Source organism: Aedes aegypti, chromosome 2, assembly GCF_002204515.2.
Source record: "Aedes aegypti strain LVP_AGWG chromosome 2, AaegL5.0 Primary Assembly, whole genome shotgun sequence".
Classification (NCBI taxonomy): domain Eukaryota; kingdom Metazoa; phylum Arthropoda; class Insecta; order Diptera; family Culicidae; genus Aedes; species Aedes aegypti.
Window position 1 is genome coordinate 58,364,343 of NC_035108.1, and position 20,409 is coordinate 58,384,751.

Sequence of the window (20,409 nt, forward strand, 5' to 3'; positions counted from 1 at the left end):
CACAATCTGTTAAGGAATTACTTAGCAATCCTTGTAAAGAATCTTAAAGAAATTCTGAACGAAAACATTAAAGGAAATCTTAAAAACTCTCCGTACGGATCACTGGTGTATTTTCGAAGATATCCTTAGAAAAATCATTACAGGAAAAGCACTAATTGTCGACCTACAAGATTTGTGTGTCAATTTTCAGATTTCTATACAAAGTATGCCAAAAACGTTGGAATAAGTCGATAATTAGTGCTTTTTTCATAGCTGAATTCTTGAAGAAGTACTAAATAAAAATCTAGGAGTAAATCGTAGCAAAAATTCTGATGAAAATCCAGAGAATATTCTAATGAGAGTCCTAAGATAACTTTAATGAGAATCCTACGAGTAATTTGATGAAAATCTTGAGAGAAGTCTATTAAGAATCCTGAAAGTATTCTGATGAAAAACTTGAGCAAAGTCTGTTAAGAATCTTGAGATAATTCTAGTAATGGTCTTGACAGACTTCTGATGAGATCCTAAGAGAATTTTGATGATATGACTCTCAGTAGTGAGCATCCTGAAAGGATTCTGTTTAAAATTCTGAAACGATTCTGTTGAGAATCTTGAAAAGATTCTGTTGAAACCCCTGAGAGGATTCTGTTGAGAACCTTAAGAGGATTCTGGTGAGAATCCTGAGAGGATTCTGCTGAGAACGCTCAGAGAATTCTGCTAAAAATCCTGAGAAGATTCTGTTGAGAATCCAGAGATAATTCTTCTGAGAATCCTGAGATGATTCAACTGAGATTCCTGAGAGTAATCTTATGAAATTCCTGAAAGAAAACTTTTGAGAACCCTGAGGAGATTCTGTTGAAACCCCTGAGAGGATTATGTTGAGAATATTGAGAGGATTCTGTTGAGAATGCTGAGATGATTATGTTGAGAATATTGAGAGGATTCTGAAGAGAATCCTGAGAGGATTCTGAAGAGAATTCTGAAAGGATTCTGAAGAGCATCCTGAGAGGGTTCTGAAGAGAATCTTGAGAGAATTCTGAAAAGCATCCTGAGAGGATTCTGTAGAGAGCCCTGAGAGGATTCTGAAGACAATCCTGAGAGGATTCTGAAGAGAATCCTGAGAGGATTCTGAAGAGAATCCTGAGAGGATTCTGAAGAGAATCCTGAAAGGATTCTGAAGAGAATCCTGAAAGGATTCTGAAGAGAATTCTGATAGGATTCTGAAGAGCATCCTGAGAGGATTCTGAAGAGAATCCTGAAAGGATTCTGAAGAGAATCCTGAAAGGATTCTGAAGAGAATTCTGATAGGATTCTGAAGAGCATCCTGAGAGGATTCTGAAGAGAATCTTGAGAGAATTCTGAAAAGCATCCTGAGAGGATTCTGTAGAGAACCCTGAGAGGATTCTGAAGAAAATCCTGAGAGGATTCTGAAGAGAATCCTGAGAGGATTCTGAAGAGAATCCTGAAAGGATTCTGAAGAGAATTCTGAAAGGATTCTGAAGAGCATCCTGAGAGGATTCTGAAGAGAATCTTGAGAGAATTCTGAAAAGCATCCTGAGAGGATTCTGTAGAGAACCCTGAGAGGATTCTGAAGACAATCCTGAGAGGATTTTGAAGAGAATTCTTAGAGGGTTCTGAAGAGAATCCTGTGAGGATTCTGAAGAGAATTCTGAGAGGATTCTGAGATGATTCTGTTGAGAATCCTGAGAGGATTCTGTAGTGAATCTTGAGAGGATTCTGTAGAGATTCCTGAGAGTAATCTTATGAGATTCCTAAAAGAATACTTTTGAGAACCCTGAGGAGATTCTGTTGAAACCCCTGAGAGGATTATGTTGAGAATATTGAGAGGATTCTGTTGAGAATGCTGAGATGATTATAATGAGAATCCAGAAAGGATTCTGTGGATAATACTAAGAGGATACTGTTAAGAATCAGGAGAGGATTCTGTTGAGAATCCTGAAAGTGTTTATGAAAGGATTATGTTGAAATTCCTGAGAGGATTCTGTACAGAGTTCTGAGAGGATTCTGTAGAGAATCCTGAAATGATTTTGATGAGAATCCTGTGAGGATTCTGAAGAGAATCCTGAAAGGATTCTGAAGAGCATCCTGAGAGGATTCTGAAGAGAATCTTGAGAGAACTCTGAAAAGCATCCTGAGAGGATTCTGTAGAGAACTCTGAGAGGTTTCTGAAGACAATCCTGAGAGAATTCTGAAGACAATCCTGAGAGGATTCTGAAGAGAATCCTTAGATGATTCTGAAGAGAATCCTGAGAGGATTCTGAAGAGAATCCTTAGAGGATTCTGAAGAGAATCCTGAGAGGATTCTGAAGAGAATTCTGAGATGATTCTGTTGAGAATTCTGAGAGGATTCTGTAGAGAATCTTGGGAGGATTCTGTAGAGATCCCTGAGAGGATTCTGAAGAGAATCCTGAGAGGATTCTGAAGAGAATCCTGAGAGGATTTTGAAGAGAATTCTGAAAGGACTCTGAAGAGAATCCTGAGAGGATTCTGAAGAGAATCTTGAGAGGATTCTGAAAAGAACCTGAGAGGGCTCTGTAGAGAATCCCTAGAGGATTCTGTAGAGAATCCCTAGAGGATTCTGTAGAGAATCCTGAGAGGATTCTGTAGAAAACCCTGAAAGGATTCTAAACAAAATCCTGAGCGTATTCTGAAGAGAATCCTGAGCGGATTCTGAAGAGAATTCTGAGAGGAATCTGTAGAGAATTCTGAGAGGATTCTGTAGAGAATTCTGAGAGGATTCTGTAGAGAATTCTGAGACGATTCTGTTGAAATCTTGAGAGGATTCTATAGAGAACCCTGAGAGGATTCTGTAGAGAACCCTGAGAGGATTCTGTAGAGAATCCTGATAGGATTCGTTAGAGAATTCTGAGAGGATTCTAAAGAGAATCTTGAGAGGATTCTGTGCAGAATCCTGAGAGGATTCTGTATAGAATTCTGAGAGCATTCTGTAGAGAATTCTGAGACGATTCTGTTGAGAATCTTGAGAGGATTCTGTAGAGAACCCTGAGAGGATGCTGTAGAGAATCCTGATAGGATTCGTTAGAGAATTCTGAGAGGATTCTAAAGAGAATCTTGAGAGGATTCTGTACAGAATCCTGAGAGGATTCTGTATAGAATTCTGAGAGCATTCTGTAGAAAATTCTGAGACGATTCTGTTGAAATCTTGAGAGGATTCTGTAGAGAACCCTGAGAGGATTCTGTAGAGAATCCTGATAGGATTCGTTAGAGAATTCTGAGAGGATTCTAAAGAGAATCTTGAGAGGATTCTGTACAGAATCCTGAGAGGATTCTGTATAGAATTCTGAGAGCATTCTGTAGAGAATTCTGAGACGATTCTGTTGAGAATCTTGAGAGGATTCTGTAAAGAATCCTGAGAGGATTCTGTAGAAAACTCTGAGAGGATTCTGTAGAGTACCCTGAGAGGATTTTGAAGATGATCCTGCGAGGATTCTATAGAGAATCCTTAGAGGATTCTGCAGAGAATCTTGAGAGGATTCTGCAGAGAATCCTGAGAGGATTCTGCAGAGAATCCTGAGAGGATTCTGAAGAGAATCCTGAGAGGATTCTGAAGAGAATCCTGAGAGGATTCTGAAGAGAATCCTGAGAGGATTCTGAAGAGAATCTTGAGAGGATTCTGCAGAGAATCCTGAGAGGATTCTGCAGAGAATCCTGAGAGGATTCTGAAGAGAATCCTGAGAGGATTCTGAAGAGAATCCTGAGAGGATTCTGAAGAGAATCCTGAGAGGATTCTGAAGAGAATCCTGAGAGGATTCTGAAGAGAATCCTGAGAGGATTTTGAAGAGAATCCTGAGAGGATTCTGAAGAGAATCCTGAGAGGATTCTGAAGAGAATCCTGAGAGGATTTTGAAGAGAATCCTGAGAGGATTCTATAGATACGGGGTAGGTGGCTCGTCCCTTTCCTAGTTGTATGTTTCACAGTCATCTGGTTGGTTCCTTGTGTAAGTGCAGCTGATCTAATGATACTGGAGTAGCAACCACGGACGGCCAATCAAACTCAAGCTCAAGCTCTAGAATCCTGAGAGGATTCTGTAGAGAACCCTGAGAGGATTCTGTAGAGAATCCTGATAGGATTCGTTAGAGAATTCTGAGAGGATTTTGTAGAAAATCCTGATAGGATTAGTTAGAGAATTCTGAGAGGATTGTGTAGAGAATCCTGAGAGGATGCTGAATAGAATCCTGAGAGGATTCTGTAGAGAATCCTGAGAGGACTCTGAAGAGAATCCTCTGAAGATTCTGTTGAGAATCCTCTAAGAATTTGTTGATAATCCTGATAGTATTACGTTGAGAGTCCTAAGAGGATTCTGTTGAGAAGAGGATTTTGTAGAGAATCCTGAGAGGATTCTGTAGATAATCCTGAAAGAATTCTTTTGAGAATTCTCTGAGGATCCTATAGAGAATCCTGCTAGGATTCTCTTGAGAATTTTCTTAGGATTCTGTAGAGAATCCTCCAAGGATTCTGTTGATAATCCTCTGTTGATACTGTTGATAATCCTCTGTTGATTCTGTTGAGAATTTATTGAGAATCCTGACAAGATTCTGTTGAGAATCCTGAGAGGATTCTGTTGAGAATCATGAGAACATTTTGTTGAGAATCAGTGATGCATTTGAACGCGTTCAGTACGCGTTCGAGTTTATTTGTTGAACGCAGCGATCAAGTAGGCTTGAACATTGTTCAGTTCAAAAATATGAACCCTCGCGAGCCGAAAATTGAACCCAATCAATTTTGACTGATTTACGACAAACACCTATGTCACAGTTTTTTTTTAATATGCATAATATCAAAGTCTGTATATTTTTTTCTATTGATGATAAATTACGGCGATAAATACATTAATTGCCCAAGTGGGAGCTCCAATCATAATTGCGAATTCGCGCGAACTGAACGAGCCGTTCTTGAGCAACGGCAGGATCTTGCTCGTAAGTTTATTGACTACTGCGTTCAAGTGCAAATTTGGCTCGGGATCCGATCACTTTTGGCTCGCGTTCAGTTCAAAATGCATCACTGTTGAGAATCCTAAGAGGATTCTGTTGTGAAACCTGAGAGAATTATGTTGAGAATCCTGAGAGGATTCTGTTGGGAATCCGAAGAGAATTCTGTAGCGATTCCTGAGAGGATTCTGTAGCAAATCCTGTGAGGATTCTGTAGAGAATTCTGAGCTGACAAATATCTCTAATCTCTATAATCAGCATAATTAAACATTTCACCCGAAAATCGAAAAATCCGGGAATTGATCTATTTGGTCAAAATATAAGCGCAAAAAATGCAACAAAGTCGTCCACGTCTCTTAAAGGTTGATAAACAACACATTGTTATTTTATCACTCATATCTAAAAATATTTGATACTGTATGACTATAGAAATCTTTCCTAATCGTTTTTTCATAAAGTTATTCCTTCTCTGCAAAGTAGTTCTTCCCCGCAATAAATACGCTATAGTCTGTAGTCACGTATCGATTCGCCAAAAGGGATCGAAGTAGGTGAGCCGTTAACAGACTAGTAGCCTTCGATCCCTTTCGGTGCAAACATGACGAAACCGCGCAAAAAATAGCACACAAACGGGAATGCTTGGAACATGTGCAACAACAACATAAAAAAACGCACAGACCCGCGAGAGAATCGAGCGAGGATTATAAATAGACTTAAAAATAATCGATAAATTTTTGTTGAGTAGGTATCACTATAACTGTTGGTTGTATGCAAACATAGCGGGCCGTTGTATGCGATGTGCAAGGACAAGAAACGTATTCTAATGCCATGGTCTGAGACCATGGAAGGTGAGGCGAAGACTCTGTTTCTAGTTTGGATCCTGTGTTTGGGTAAATATACACGGAAGGCAACAAGTAATTAGATAATGAGGCGGGCTTCGGTATAAAAAACAAGAAGTTGACACCCGGCATGCCATTTGTAACCCGCTAGCCGGTTTTTGTACTTCATCGTCATACATTGTTTGCTTCGATGTCCTTCGTGGGACTATGAGTCAGTAATAGGTCAAATAACTGAGCTCAAGAAGAATGTAAAAATACATTTAGCTAACGCGCTAGACTAGTAAGTTCCACAAATGTTTTTAGAGAACAGATCATGCCAATATTTGTTAAAGGATTTAAGAGTCGATGTCGGTGGTCCCCAACATGAAAACGAAATACTTATTGGCAGACCTCATAAAACATATACAGTATACATTTATAAGGTTTAATCACCGCATGACTTTATTATTATGAAAATTTATTGGCTTTTTTCGGTGAATAACAATACCTATACTCAGAGTGAAAGGGAGTAACGAAAGTAATGAAATGACAAGATGGATAGAATCGCAAGCGAGCGACGAGAGAAATGAATAGAAGTTGAAAATTTGTTTTAACAGAGGGCCACAGTTTTGGAGCTTTTTAAAAAGCATCAAAGCCTTTATTTTAGTTACTGAGAAGAATAAGAAGAACTCATGCTTCAAAAAATCTACGAGTTTCGTAAAATATCGTGCTTTTCAGATTAGTGCTCTTATGTACACTACCATTGTGGACTACGCCATAAAAAAAATTAGGCCGACCTTATTTATATTGAAATTACCGTTGGTTTTGCTCAAAACTGATAGGTCCATTCTGTCCTGCACCAGGAGCAGTGTCCCTTCATTTTTTAATATGTTGTATTCAGTAATTTTGTTTACAATATAAATCCTATAAAAATGCTTCTACTAATTTCGTGCACGGATTGTTCAGTAATATTAGAAGTTCAAATGCATTGGTAAAATTTACCTGAATAATAAATATTATTGTCTGGGAAATTTAACTTAAAACTGCCAAAATTATAAATTTTTCAAAATAATGGTCTATTTTCTACATTTTTGTGAATATTTCGAGTGCTGAAACTAGAGTGAGGTCTCCCACCCACTTTCCTCGCAACGCATTTTACCAGCTCTTTTCAATCGGCTGAAGCCGATGTTTCGTTTGTGGCTGAGACAAAGTATAAGCTTATTACCTCGCGAAGAGGAAAAATATCAACGTCATATGCAGCCCAGACTTCGCTGTCACGAAACGTCAAATGCAGCCCGTCGTTTTTATGGCTGAAAAAGTGAAAAGTATTGTATTCAAAATAAACTGTTATTAAAATCTTCAGTCAGCGGAGCAGTTTTCCAAAGATGCTGATAAATCTAATTACAAGGCTTGTTATTTCTAATGTCTGCTACTTTTGCTAGCATGAAATTTCACTGAAAAAGCTATTAATGCATTGGTGTGATCATTTTTTAGCTGAGATGTTCATGTGAGAGTTTGAACAGCTTGCGCATTATTGATGAAAACACAGAGTAGAATAAGATAAAACTCAGCAATCATAGAAAAAGAAGACCGAGTCTCGTCTCAGCTTATTACCTACCGAATTTGGGTGGCAGCGTCTTATAGCAGTCCAGACTGTAATATTGTTACGGTTTTTATTGTGGTGGCTATTTGATGCATTTTCTAATAGATCATAATGTCACTGGATATTTAATCCTTAATGATAAGCAAACTTTGAGCTGTTTAGTGGAATATCTATTAGCAAGTGAAAACCGAATGTAGTACTTAACTAATTAATTCCAATAAAGTTTGCCTAGTATAAGGCACTGAAGATGGATAGACGATACAAATTCTAGATTAATTACAGTATGGCCCATAAAAAATGCGAAAATCGTTAAATCGTGTAGTGGTAGATTTATATGGAAATGAAAACGAAATATAAATGTTATTCATTATTTGTATTATTATTAATCTTTTTAAAATCTGATTTTCGTTATTTTCTCCTCACTAAAGCGGGATTGAAAGCATACCTTCAAATTTTAACACGCACTCGAATTCAATATTTTTGTAATTGAAATTTTTAAAACGTCAACAATTCGGTGAGATTCTTCACAAGCGTTGTCCCGAACATTCGCCCATGTCAAATGATAGAATCGATTTATTTCCGAAAAGCAGTTGCCCCTGGCTGGCCGAAAAAAAAAACAAATTGGGATAAAGTTTTGTATTCAATTTTCAAAGATTGCAGCATTCATATATAAAATGCGTCTCTCGAAAATTCTGACAATCATTGACATCGAAATAAAAGTAAGGCTTTTCTCGAAGATTGTACCTGAAATCATAGAAATGTTTTTTTTTTTTTTAAGAATCCTCAACGATCAGCAAGGAATCTGCAAAAAACTATCAGTATTATAAAATCTCCAGTATTATCGAGTATTCATCCATGATTCTTGTCAGCAGAGCTATAAGTACAGTATGGCCCATAAAAAAATGCGAAAATCGTCATATCATATCATGTTTTACATAGAAAATGTGAATAAAACATAAATATAATTAATTACTTGTATTGTTTAATCTATTTAGACTCAGTTTTTCGCTTTGGACATGATTTTTATCTGTTACTTTCACCTTACCAGAGAGGAATTGGAAGCATACCTTCAAATTTGATCATGCGGACGTCGAGTTCAATATCTGTGTGATGGAAGCTTCTAAAACATCAACGATGGCGTGAGATTCTTCACAGGCCTTGTCTCCAGCATACGCCCATATCAAATGATAGAATTGCTTTATACCTGGGTGATTGGAGACTTAAACATATTTTCGAAAAAACGGCCACCATTTTTCCATGGGTTCGGAATTCCCCAATGTGCGCTGTTTCAAGCTTTGGTCGGAGAAAACCTTTGAACTTATTTGCTTTATTACATTATTTAGAACAGTAAGAAAAATATGACAAAATTGTCCTGGATAGCGAAGTTGTGCCAGAATATACTACAATAATCAGAAATTACATTCACTATCAAAAACAATGAAAATAACGCTTGTTGATGCTATATTCACGTTCAAACAATTTTCGCATTTTTTTTTATGGGCCATACTGTAACTCAAAATAAATCCATTCAGAAAGGATTCGAAAAATTCTTGGAATTCTTGAAAGTCTTCAACGAATTCTCCCAATAATTAGCATGAAATGTTTTCAAAAATTTCACAATGAATCTATTAAATTACTCCACTGCAAATACTTAGAGGTATTTTCTTCGACACCACAAGAAAGTTTCTTCTTCCAGCAATCCAGGAATGCATCCAGAAATGTTTTCGGGCACATTCCCGAGATCCTTTGACCACTTCTAGAAACTAGATGTATGTACGAGTATACTGACAAAAAATAAATGAAATTCGTTAAGTATTGGACGAGCGGTGAGAGTTTTGATATTTTTTCTATCACTCAGGCCTATATGGGTTAAATGGATAGAATGGAGACCATATTATGCTATCATAACAGAATTAGTTAGTTGCTTATAAGCTGAAGAATTCCATGTCAAATCGGTCAGTCAAGATTCTTCTTGTATCATCAGAACGAATTTATTTTATAAAAAATCGACCAAGAATTGTTCTTAGAAAAACTTTTTTATTAAAAATTTTTCCATCATGGAACTTTGTCCCAAACTTCTATTTCTCATAAAGTTTCTATGCTGAAAAATAAAAAAAAATTAAAAGGATTATTTGTGTAATTTAAAATTTAAATTTTACTTTTGAATTTTTCATGAAAAAACAATAAATATTTTTTCAGTGTATATTTTTTTTCTTGTAGTCCAGATAGTTCGCTACAACTTCTTCATAGAGCATTTTTCTTTAAAGTCAACAGTTTCGGAATTAGAATTTTGGAAATAATTTGCTTGCAAAAACTTATAGGCCATTTTCAAAAGTTATTCTTGAGTCAAAATGATCGATTTTTCTATGGAAAACACTAATTCTAATTCAAACACATGTGCAAAATTTTATCCAAATAGAATTTTACCGAGCACGATTTTCATTTTTTTTTTCGACTCATTCTGGATGGAAATGTTCTTTCTATTGTTTTTCGCGATAAAATGTGTTTAATATGAAGAAACCTTGAAAATTTGAGAATGACTTGTTTTGTTATTGAATACCACTTTAACAAAATGGTTTGCTATCAACTTGTTATTCAATACCTTATAACTTATTGAGTTCTTGAAAACGTTTTCCAACGTTTTGTTATGTACTCTGTACTGAAATACTTCAGCCTGTTACTTTTCAGGTGTTATTCATAGAAATTTGTGGCATTGATTTTTGTTATTTTGTCGCTTATTTCTACCTTATGAGGAGCATGTTATGGTATGTATACTGGTATTTAATTTTGATACCATAATTTGGTTTCTATGGTTTTCTACTCGGATGCCCAGGTAAATCAAGGAAATTTCCATTCAGAAAAGATCCTGGTTCGACCAGGAATCGAACCCAGACACCTTCAGCATGTTCAGCATAACTTTGCTTTGCAGCCGCGGACGTTACCATTAGGCAAAGGAAGGCCCATTTTTATTGGTAGTCGGATTTTATCGCAATTTTTGAATTATAGCGAAATCCTGGGTTTTGATAATATAATTCTCAAACTTTCTTCTTATAGGCTTCGTGGCCATGCGGCTAACCGCATTAACGACACTAACGTCAGGCAATAAAGCGCATCGTGCCATGAGGTGTAGATTCGATTCCTGCTTTCAGCCGTTAAAACTTTTTGTAAGGAATGTTGCTCAACTGTGTCATTGAAGCATGCTTGTCTCTTGTCTAGTGTTAAGTGCACGGTCTGTGCAGCTAAATGACTGTGGACGATCATGAGGATGTTCGAACATTTTGAGCTGAACTTTAAACAAGTAATTTTCGCATTTCTAGTGATTTTTCAAGATTTTTCTTCTTGACATTAACGTCCTTATCGGAACAGGGTATGCTTCTCAGCCTAGTGTTCTAATGAGAACTTCCACAGTTATTTGACTGAGAGCTTTCTTTGTCGAAGTTACCAATTTCGCATTCGTATATCGAGTAGATGGTACGATAATACTCTATGCCCAGGGAAGTTTTGTGGGCTTCGTGGCTGTGCGGTTAGTGTTACCAAGCATTTAACCGCATCAAGTCAAGGGGTGTTGGTTCGATTCCCGCTTCAGTCCGGAAACTTTTCGTCAGTAAGGTTCCTTTACGTTTCCTTTACGAAAGGATCCTGGACCGACCGGGAATCGAACCCAGACATCTTCAGTATGGCTTTGCTTTGTAGGCGGACACTAACCACTCGACTAAAGGCTCCTCATTTAAGATTATATTGAGGATTGTAGATCCTGTGCATTATTAGCAACATTTTGAGAAATTTTTCATCATATTGAAATACAGTCGAATTTCGTTCGTTGCTGTCTCTCTTTGTTTTAATTGGGCTCCCATTAGATGGGCTATATCCCTCGATTTGTCAATGTCGGTAGTCCTGAATTTCTATTGTATTCAATATTTTTTAATAGCTAAAAACTCAGCCCGATTAGTGAAAGTCTTTCACTAGGTGGGCTACGGGTTTAGTGCAACAAACAAAAATTGAATGTATTCAGTTTCTTAGTGGGATCCTGAGAATTTCTAATCAGTTCCTGGAAATTATCAGAGAGATCCCACTGGAATCAAGGGACAACAACTAAACTACTGACATTAAGCACTCAAAGAATGCAATGCAGGAACCTTGAGGATTTTTATCGAGATTATGATGATTTCTAACACAATCCTCCATATACCTAGCAGCTACTTGAGGATTCATATCTGGTACCAGGTGTTTTATTCTGGAAATTGACAGCGGAATCTTGTTCTTACACCAAATCCAAATTATGGCATTGTGCTGTGTGTGCTATCGTTTATTATTTATTTCATAAATTGACCAAAAACAAAATGGCGTCAAAGACAATTTAATATGGAAAATGGCAGTTCCCCAAGAAACCTCGGAATATCTTCAAAACCAGATCACCAATGATTAATATTGACACGGATTCTTAAACTAGAAGAGGAGTTTGTGAAAAAATTTGAGGACTTGTGAAAAAATTGTGCAAAATTTTTGAAAAACACAAATGTTATTGTGATTAGATTTTTTTTTCTTTGAAGCTGTTGGTAGAGGGGTTAATGGAGTACAGTAATATCAGGTGAAATTATTCAAACGCTTTCAATGATATTCAATTTATACAAATCGATGTAACTTATGGCTCATGAGAGTAGTTTGTCCTGACTGTTATCGGGAGCCGTAAAACCATTTCATATAAGCAGAACTGTTTTCGAGTCACTTTTCAGGTAAAAGCTTAAATCACTAAAACCATTTTTTTTTCAGACAAATGGTCACTACTTAGAGTTATACATTTTTTTCTAAATCTGATGATAAAGGGGTGAATATTTGGATTAATTCCTTATACTTGAACAATATTTTACATTATTGTTTCACAGATCTTCGTTATATTTTCACTCTCTTCCGGAAGTATCATTTTCTTACCACAAACTATAATTTAAATCGAGATGACTTAATTGTTTTTCGTTATTTTCGAAAAATTCTCAAAGAAAATCTATCTATTTTTAAAACCTGTGTCGAGTTTGACCATGGTTCACTTTTTGAACGATGATTAGTATTGATACAAAAAATAAATGTACTACATAACTTACACTGCGGACCACGTTTTTGTCTCAAGCACCTACATACCGCTATTCACAATATCGCACGTCTTGTTTTTGAGATATCGGCTGTTAAAAATTGCTGAATTTGACGATTTTAGCCAACTTGCATGCAAGTTCGACAGCTTGTATGACGATTTATCTGCTACATTTGCCACAGAGTTCAAAGTTTGTATGTAAAACAATAGTTTTCAACAAAATTCACAATAGTGTCGATGATCAAACGATATTTTTTGATGATTTAGAACATCTTAAATGAAAGTTGTAGTCCTTATTTGCATGTTTGTTGAATTAGATCACTAAAAATTTAATAGATCATTCTCTAAATTTCATGTGAACATAATTGAAAACACTGTTTTATACAACTTTGACTACCTGTAGCTCAAAATTGTGACGTGCAGGAACATTTCTGAGATCGGTATCATATTCAGCAACCCCAAATTTACAAGAGACACATAATTTGATCCTTGAGACACGCAAAAAGGTTGTTTTTGTTACGTTGTGTAATTGATGATTGATGATTGATGATCCTCTATAACTAATTGATAACATAATAAGTTATCAATGGGAGCCATTGGATGTATAACAGAATATGTTATCAATCTGTTTCAAATGATAACACAATAAGATATTTTTTTTTATCAAGCTTGTTATGTTGCCTGCTTATTCAACCAACGTGAACAATAAGTTATTGAATGCTAGTTAACTAAACGTGTTATCTTTTTGTTATTCATATCTATTATCAATAATTGAACTAGAAGTGTCACAGCTATTTAAAATCATAAAGATTAACCCGTCAAATATCTTGTTTTGATGCTTAAACTTTATTATTGCATAACATGTATTGGTTTCTTGTTGGTTCTTCCGTTGGCTTCCCGGTGTCCGAAAAAAACTAGAATAACCATTCATTTATCTCTTCGACAAAAGTAAGCCAAACATCAGACAACGTAAAGATTTAAACACCATTAATTTGGTTTTGTGGCATAAATTCGATGAATTTAATAAAACTGTCCACATTGCCCAACTTTCGGGACCTTGGAATCGGTTACGCAAGATCCGAATTGGACCGAAGTTATCACGGAAAAAAATGTTACAAAAATATCCACCAATCTAGTAGTACCGATGTAATTTATATGCAAGATATATTTTTCGGATTTTCCGGTTTGCCGGAACAGAGTTGAATGCGGTCATGATATTGGCATCATCTCTATCTTTAGTTAGCTCATTTGTGTATTGAATTAGCCATGAAGAAAAAAAAAGATTCATTTGGTTCGCATTCAGGAAGTTGTATGCGGCTATTCCTAAGGTAACCTATCATGCCTGCCTTACCCTAATAAGGTTAAAGAAAAACGAAAAGTTAACGCTCAACTCCACTTTTCAATGGGTACTGCTGATTTGTATTTCTTGGTAGCAGTAGAGGCTAAAATATTATCTCTGCGATGTCTGAAGTCACTTTTTAAAAACTTTAGTGATTTCAACTCATTCTTCTTTCTGGCGTTACGTCCAAACTGGGACAAAGCCTGCTTCTCAGATTAGTGTTTTTATGAGCACTTCCATAGTTATTAACTGAGAGCTTTCTTTGCCGACTGACCATTTTTGCATGTGTATATCGTGTGGCAGGTACGAAGATACTCTATGCCCTGGGAATCGAGAAAATTTATTTTACGAAAAAATCCTCGACCAGTGGGATTTGAACCCACGACCCTCAGCATGGTCATGCTGAATAGCTGCACGTTTACCGATTTCAACTCATTAGAGATCCGAAATTAGGGCTTAGAAGCCGGTTTCTCATATATAAATAATTTACAACTAGTTGCTTTTTGTAATTATAGGATTATAGAGTGCTTCGGAAATCTGGCAAATGGTTTAGTCATAGACAATGGTTGTCATGCTTTACTTTTGTCCCCCTGTTCTCTCTGTAAACCGCTCTTAAGCCAATAAACCGACGATTGCAATCCTCGCTCATTTTCCACGTGTTCCAAGCATTACCCACTATGCGAATCAACAATTCATACAGAATTTCAACCCAACTCTCAATTTTAGCGAACTGAAAAAACTTTCCGAGGAAAGTTTAACCCGCCAGCCGGAAGAGGTCTTCGACATCATCTGCAAACTAGGTGAGGGAAGCTATGGGTCGGTCTACAAGGCGCTTCACAAAGAGAGCGAGCAGGTTCTCGCCATCAAGCAGGTCCCGGTGGACACTGACCTGCAGGAGATCATCAAGGAAATCTCCATCATGCAGCAGTGCGACTCGCCATACGTGGTCAAGTATTACGGAAGCTACTTTAAGAACACCGATCTCTGGATTGTGATGGAGTACTGCGGAGCGGGTAGCGTGTCCGACATCATGCGGTTGCGAAAAAAGACACTGTCCGAAGACGAGATTGCCACGATCCTGATCGACACGCTGAAGGGGCTGGAGTACCTGCACCTGAGGAGGAAGATCCATCGGGACATCAAGGCCGGTAACATTCTGCTGAACTCGGAGGGTCACGCCAAGCTGGCCGACTTTGGGGTGGCCGGACAACTGACGGACACGATGGCCAAACGTAACACTGTGATCGGGACGCCCTTCTGGATGGCCCCGGAGGTGATAGAGGAGATCGGGTACGACTGCGTGGCGGACATCTGGTCGTTGGGTATCACGGCCTTGGAGATGGCCGAGGGGAAGCCTCCGTACGGGGACATCCATCCGATGCGAGCCATCTTCATGATACCGACCAAACCGCCGCCATCGTTCCGAGACCCGGACATCTGGAGTCCGGAGTTTATCGATTTTGTCAGTTTGTGCCTAGTCAAGAATCCGGAGGAACGGGCAACCGCCACGGATTTGCTGACACATGAGTTCATCGGTAAGTTGTGGTGAGACATGAGTTGTGTAATATCTGATTGGAATTCTTTTTTAGGGAACGCCAAACCTTGTAGCATACTCAGCCAGATGATAGCGGAAGCGAAGGAAATTAGGGAAAATCAGAGTTATCGGCACGCGGCGGCAATCAGTCAGGCCAACCGGCAGCTGCAGAATAACAATAATAATAACCACAATCACGAGGGAGATTCGGACGAGGACGATGTCAACTCGAGAACGATGCGAGAGTTCCCGGAAGACTGTGGAACGCTGGTGCCGGGTCGGGACGATGGTGACGGTACGATGATAGCGCATACGGACTGCGGTACGCTCGTTCCGGACAGTGCGACGATGGTGGAACTGCAGTCGAATCTAGGCACAATGGTGATCAACTCCGACTCGGAGGAATCGACAATGAAAAGTAAGATGATAGATAGATAGAAGACGATAATCCTTCCGTTACCAACCGTCCCTAAACGAGAGTGGAAGAACACGTTTTTGACTATAACTATGTAGTTTGTTTTTCGATATTTTTCAACCAAATTTTGTCACAAGAAGGAATTTTGAAATTCTTAAGAAATTCCATCAAGGATTCCTCCAAAAATGCGACCAACGATTCTAACAAAAGTTCCACTCGGGATTTATTAAGCAATTACATCTGAGACTTCTCCATGAATACCACCAGAAATTTTTTGGCAATTCAACAAAGATTTATTTGAATATTCTTCCAGAAATTTCTCCTAGAACTCCACGGGATTCCTCCAAAGATTGCAATAGGTTTTCCACTAGAGATTTCTTTAGAAATTAATCAGAGATTCCTCCTGAAATACTAACAAAAATTGCTTTAGGTATCCCAACAGGGATTTCTTTGATATTTTATATAAGAGTCCAACGATTCCTCTAAGATTTCCTTTAGGAACCAACCAGAGTTTCATCCATCGATTCCTTTAAAAAATCCATTAGTGAATTATTCAGGAAATTTACCAGAGATTCATCCAAGGATACTTCCAAAAATTTTTGTGACACTTGTTCTTGAGATTCTTTTAAACTTTTTTCAGGGATTTGTCCAGAAATTTCTCGTAGGATTTATCTATTGACTCCTACACAAATTACTCCAGTAATGCTTCTAGAGATTCTTGTTAAAATCCCCCCAAATGATTAATCTATAAATTCCTCCTATGAATTCCCAGAAATCGCTCTACGTTTTTCTCCAGGAATTTCTCAAAGGATTATTCCAGTTATTCCTTGTGGATTTCTAGCGATCTCTATATATTAAACACTTCTCCAGATTTTCTGTCAGATTTCCTCAAGCGGATTCTCCTATAATCGTCTGGTATTTTTTCCTTTCCTCCTTTCAAGCATTTCTCCGGGGATTCCTCAAACAAATCCTGTAGTGATTACTCCACACATTAGTCTAGGATATTTTTTCCAGAGATTCTTCAAGGGATTCTACCAGAAGTTCTTACACTTAGTTCCAATTAATGTTCTAGAATTCTGTCGCAGTGTTTCTCCAGGAAGCTCCCTGTTTTTTTTTCTGGGACTTTGCCGTAGGATTCTTCCAAGAATTCTTCCGAAAATTTCTCAGCTGATTCATACAGGAATTTTTCAATGGTGTTTCTCTGATCATATTCATAATAACAATGATTTTTCTAGAAAACCTGATTTTCTTCAAGGATGCTTGTAGTTATGCTGTCAGAGATAACCCACATTTTTTTCTCCCAGGATTCGAACATAGATTCTTCAAAACAAATCCTACAGGAATTCAAGATTTTTCCAGTTATTCTTTTTGAGTACTTCGAAAATGCTTACAGTCATCCCTCCAGAGATCTCTCGAAGGAATCTCAGGAGTAGTCTACAGAAGTCTCTGAAGAAATCTCGCAATGGATCCTCCATTAAGGAATTCCTGGAGGTATTCTTGTGGGAATCTTATTTTTAGACAAATCTATCGATAAATTTCTAGAATAATAAAGGAATTGATGGGGATTTCCGTACATAATTCCCAAATGATTTCCTGTGCGAATAATTAAGGTACACATGGAGAAATTTGTGCAATAATTTATGTAGGTTTTCCTAGAGAAGTACTAGGAGTCGCATGACAGTGTTTATTCATATTCAAAGATTGACCTCGGAACCGGTTCTTCCGGAAGTCGGATTCTTCTTTTTCTTGGCATTACGTCCTCACTGGGACAGAGCCCGCTTCTCAGCTCAGAGCCCAGCTCAGCTTCTCAGTTCTTATGAGCACTTCCACAGTTTTTAACTGAGAGCTTCCTTTGGTAGGTTTGCCATTTTCACATTCGTATGTCGTGTGGCAGGTACGATGATACTCTGCGCCCAGGGAAGTCAAGGAAATTTCCATTACGAAAAGATTGTTAACCGACCGGGAATCGAACCCATACACCTTCAGCATGGCTTGCTTTGTAGCCGCGGACTCTAACCGCTCGACTAAGGAAAGGAACTCGGATATCTGTTTCAAATTGACGAAATGGCAGTCTAAAAATCAGCTATATAATGCTATTTCTTTCGAAATCATAAGGTGCTTACTAAATTTCAATTATTTACCCAAGAACCGGTTTTTTGGACACCCGCATATCGGTTCCAATGTGGCGAAATAGATTTCAAACTGTGTAGTAGACGATTTCACAAAAATCGAAATGTCTGGGATTCAGCCAGTCATCCTCTAGTCCTAATTGCAATACTAAAACAAACTAACAGACGATTCTTCCCCATTACCCCGAACCCCATTACCCCGAATTAACCCGAACGCCATTACCCCGAATTCCAAAACCCCGAACGACCCATCACCCCGAATGACATTACCCCGAATTCCAATATCATGGGGAAATGTCATCAATATCATCATGTCAATATAATTATAAATTCGGGGAAATAGCATTCGGGGTGATGGAATTCGGGGTAATGGGGTAGAATCCTACCAGACAAATTTTCATCCAATTTGGTGAAGGTTAGGAGGTGCCTCAAGTCGAACTTGTGTTTTTTGGATATATTTTACATTCAAAATATTCTAACGAGAATTTGGAAAAACAAAAATCAAAATAAATACCACTAGTTGAACGTATTATTAGTACCGTGGACGTACCATATTTGACGCGGTTAAAAAATTATAAATTCAAACATTTGTCAAATCGTCAAAATCTGTCCGATTTTGTTGAAATTTGAAGCTATGCTAGCCCAACTATTATACAATAAGGAAAAAATCAGTAAAAATATATCAAACGTATTTTTTTTTCATGTTTTAATGATTTTTTTGTGGAACACTTTAGGTCCCTTAATTGACGCATCAATTTTTCAATGTGCCTAATTTGACGCACTATGTTCCTTATTTGACGCACTAAAAAATAATTGCTCAAGTTTAAAATATACAAGAGTTTTAGTATTCAATAGTTCAATTTATTAAAGAAAGTGCATTAGAGTGAATAAAAGTTAGAACTTTTGGAAAAAGTTTTGAATTAAGTCATCCGGAAGTTCTTTTGCTGTGCGTCCAGTTAAAGTGTAGAAAATAAAACCGGCGATTGAATTCAATCCACAGTCAAGCATTATTGTTAAGTTTAATGTGTTTTCATCGTGACATCAAAAAAAGGAAAGATTTGAAAACTACGTTGCGCTGGAGGGGGAAGGAAGTTGCAGAAAAAGGAATAAAATGGTCGAAAACTAGAAGGAAAACAACCGGTTCCAGAAATGGCCGTTTGAGGATTTTCAATATTTATAATACGTGAACTACGCCTACTTGTCTCATGCTCTATGTAAACCTTATGGACCTCGGGACAAATATGCGTAGAACCAACGGAAGTATGGGTCTCGAAAACGATCAAGAACCTTATATGGGGTCATCCATTAAGTACATCATGTTATTAGGGAGAAGGATGTGTTCTGCAAGATGTGGCTGGTTTGTTGTAGAACATGATATGTTTTTGTGATACGTATTTCATGGATACCCCCTATTGTATAAATTTCGCTAAACCAACCATGGAACCAACACTCACCTCCTGACGTATTTATTGAAGTTTCCTTGGAACATTAGGGGACGTCCATAAACCGCGCTAAATTGTAACATTCATTTTCAACCCCTCTCCACCATGGCCACATTTTTGTATGGAAAGTGCGAATATTTTGTATGAATCGTTGCATTTCCCTCTCCCTAAAAACGTGACGTAATCTATGGATGATACATTACATATGATTACATAAAGCATAAGGTTGTTCTGCGGACGGATTTTTTGAATGCAAATACCATAAACATTTATTTCCCTAGTTTTGGTCGAACAAAATAGCAAATAATAAGGAACATTGTGAGCTTAACTTGACGCACAAAATTTTCATACAAAAATATGTCTTAAACTTTAAAAGTAGAAAAAATTCGACGTCAATTCACGAATAAAAGAATATTACTGACTGTTGCTGATGATATTGCTGTAAAACAGCACAATATTTTTACGAAAATTGATTAACAATATTTAGCACATTCACTAAGAAATGACGCACTTGTCGGATGCGTTTTCAAATAAATTTTATTTTTTGCCTATTATTATTCAAAAATAACCTTTTTTCGATTGGAATCCTTCAATAACATGTAAATTGTGGACTTCGTAGCCGTGCGGTTAGTGTCACCAGGCATTTAGCCGCATCGTGCTATGAAGTGTGGATTCGATTCCCGCCTCAGGCCGGTAAACTTTTCGTGAGAACTGTTTTCCGACTGTGCCACTGGGCGTTGCATGCTAGTCCGTTGTCTAGTGTGGTGCTTCCGTCAAAGGGCATAAATGCCCACTGGAAGCATTAACGTGTCAGTGTCTTTTTTTTTTAAATGAAGATTAAGCAATACATTTTCGAGTACTAGTCTGAACTAAAAATAATTAATGATAAAATTAATTAGAAAATGCGTCAAGTTTGGACCCGCGTCAAATATGGTACGTTTACGGTACTTTACAACTTTTGAGAACACTGTATGCCAATTAGAGATGGTTTTGACATCATAAGATTGATTTCTGTTCATTGAAGTACGTGTAAAACATACATTTTTCTACAGTTTTTGTTCTACGAAATTCTTATCCTCATGCTTAATCATAAAAATTC

The 20,409-nt window shown here is 37.5% G+C and overlaps 1 protein-coding gene across 6 annotated transcripts in view; it reads left to right on the forward strand.

Moving 5' to 3' along the window:
* Positions 1 to 20,409, forward strand: part of LOC5568100 (serine/threonine-protein kinase 3) — a 48,068-nt gene that overhangs the window by 15,697 nt on the left and 11,962 nt on the right. For all 6 annotated transcript variants that reach the window (XM_021840923.1, XM_021840929.1, XM_021840926.1 and 3 more), the window contains exons 3-4: positions 14,517 to 15,325; positions 15,380 to 15,742. In XM_021840923.1, coding sequence (XP_021696615.1) covers positions 14,517 to 15,325; positions 15,380 to 15,742 — 1,172 coding nt within the window. The remainder of the gene's footprint in view (positions 1 to 14,516; positions 15,326 to 15,379; positions 15,743 to 20,409) is intronic.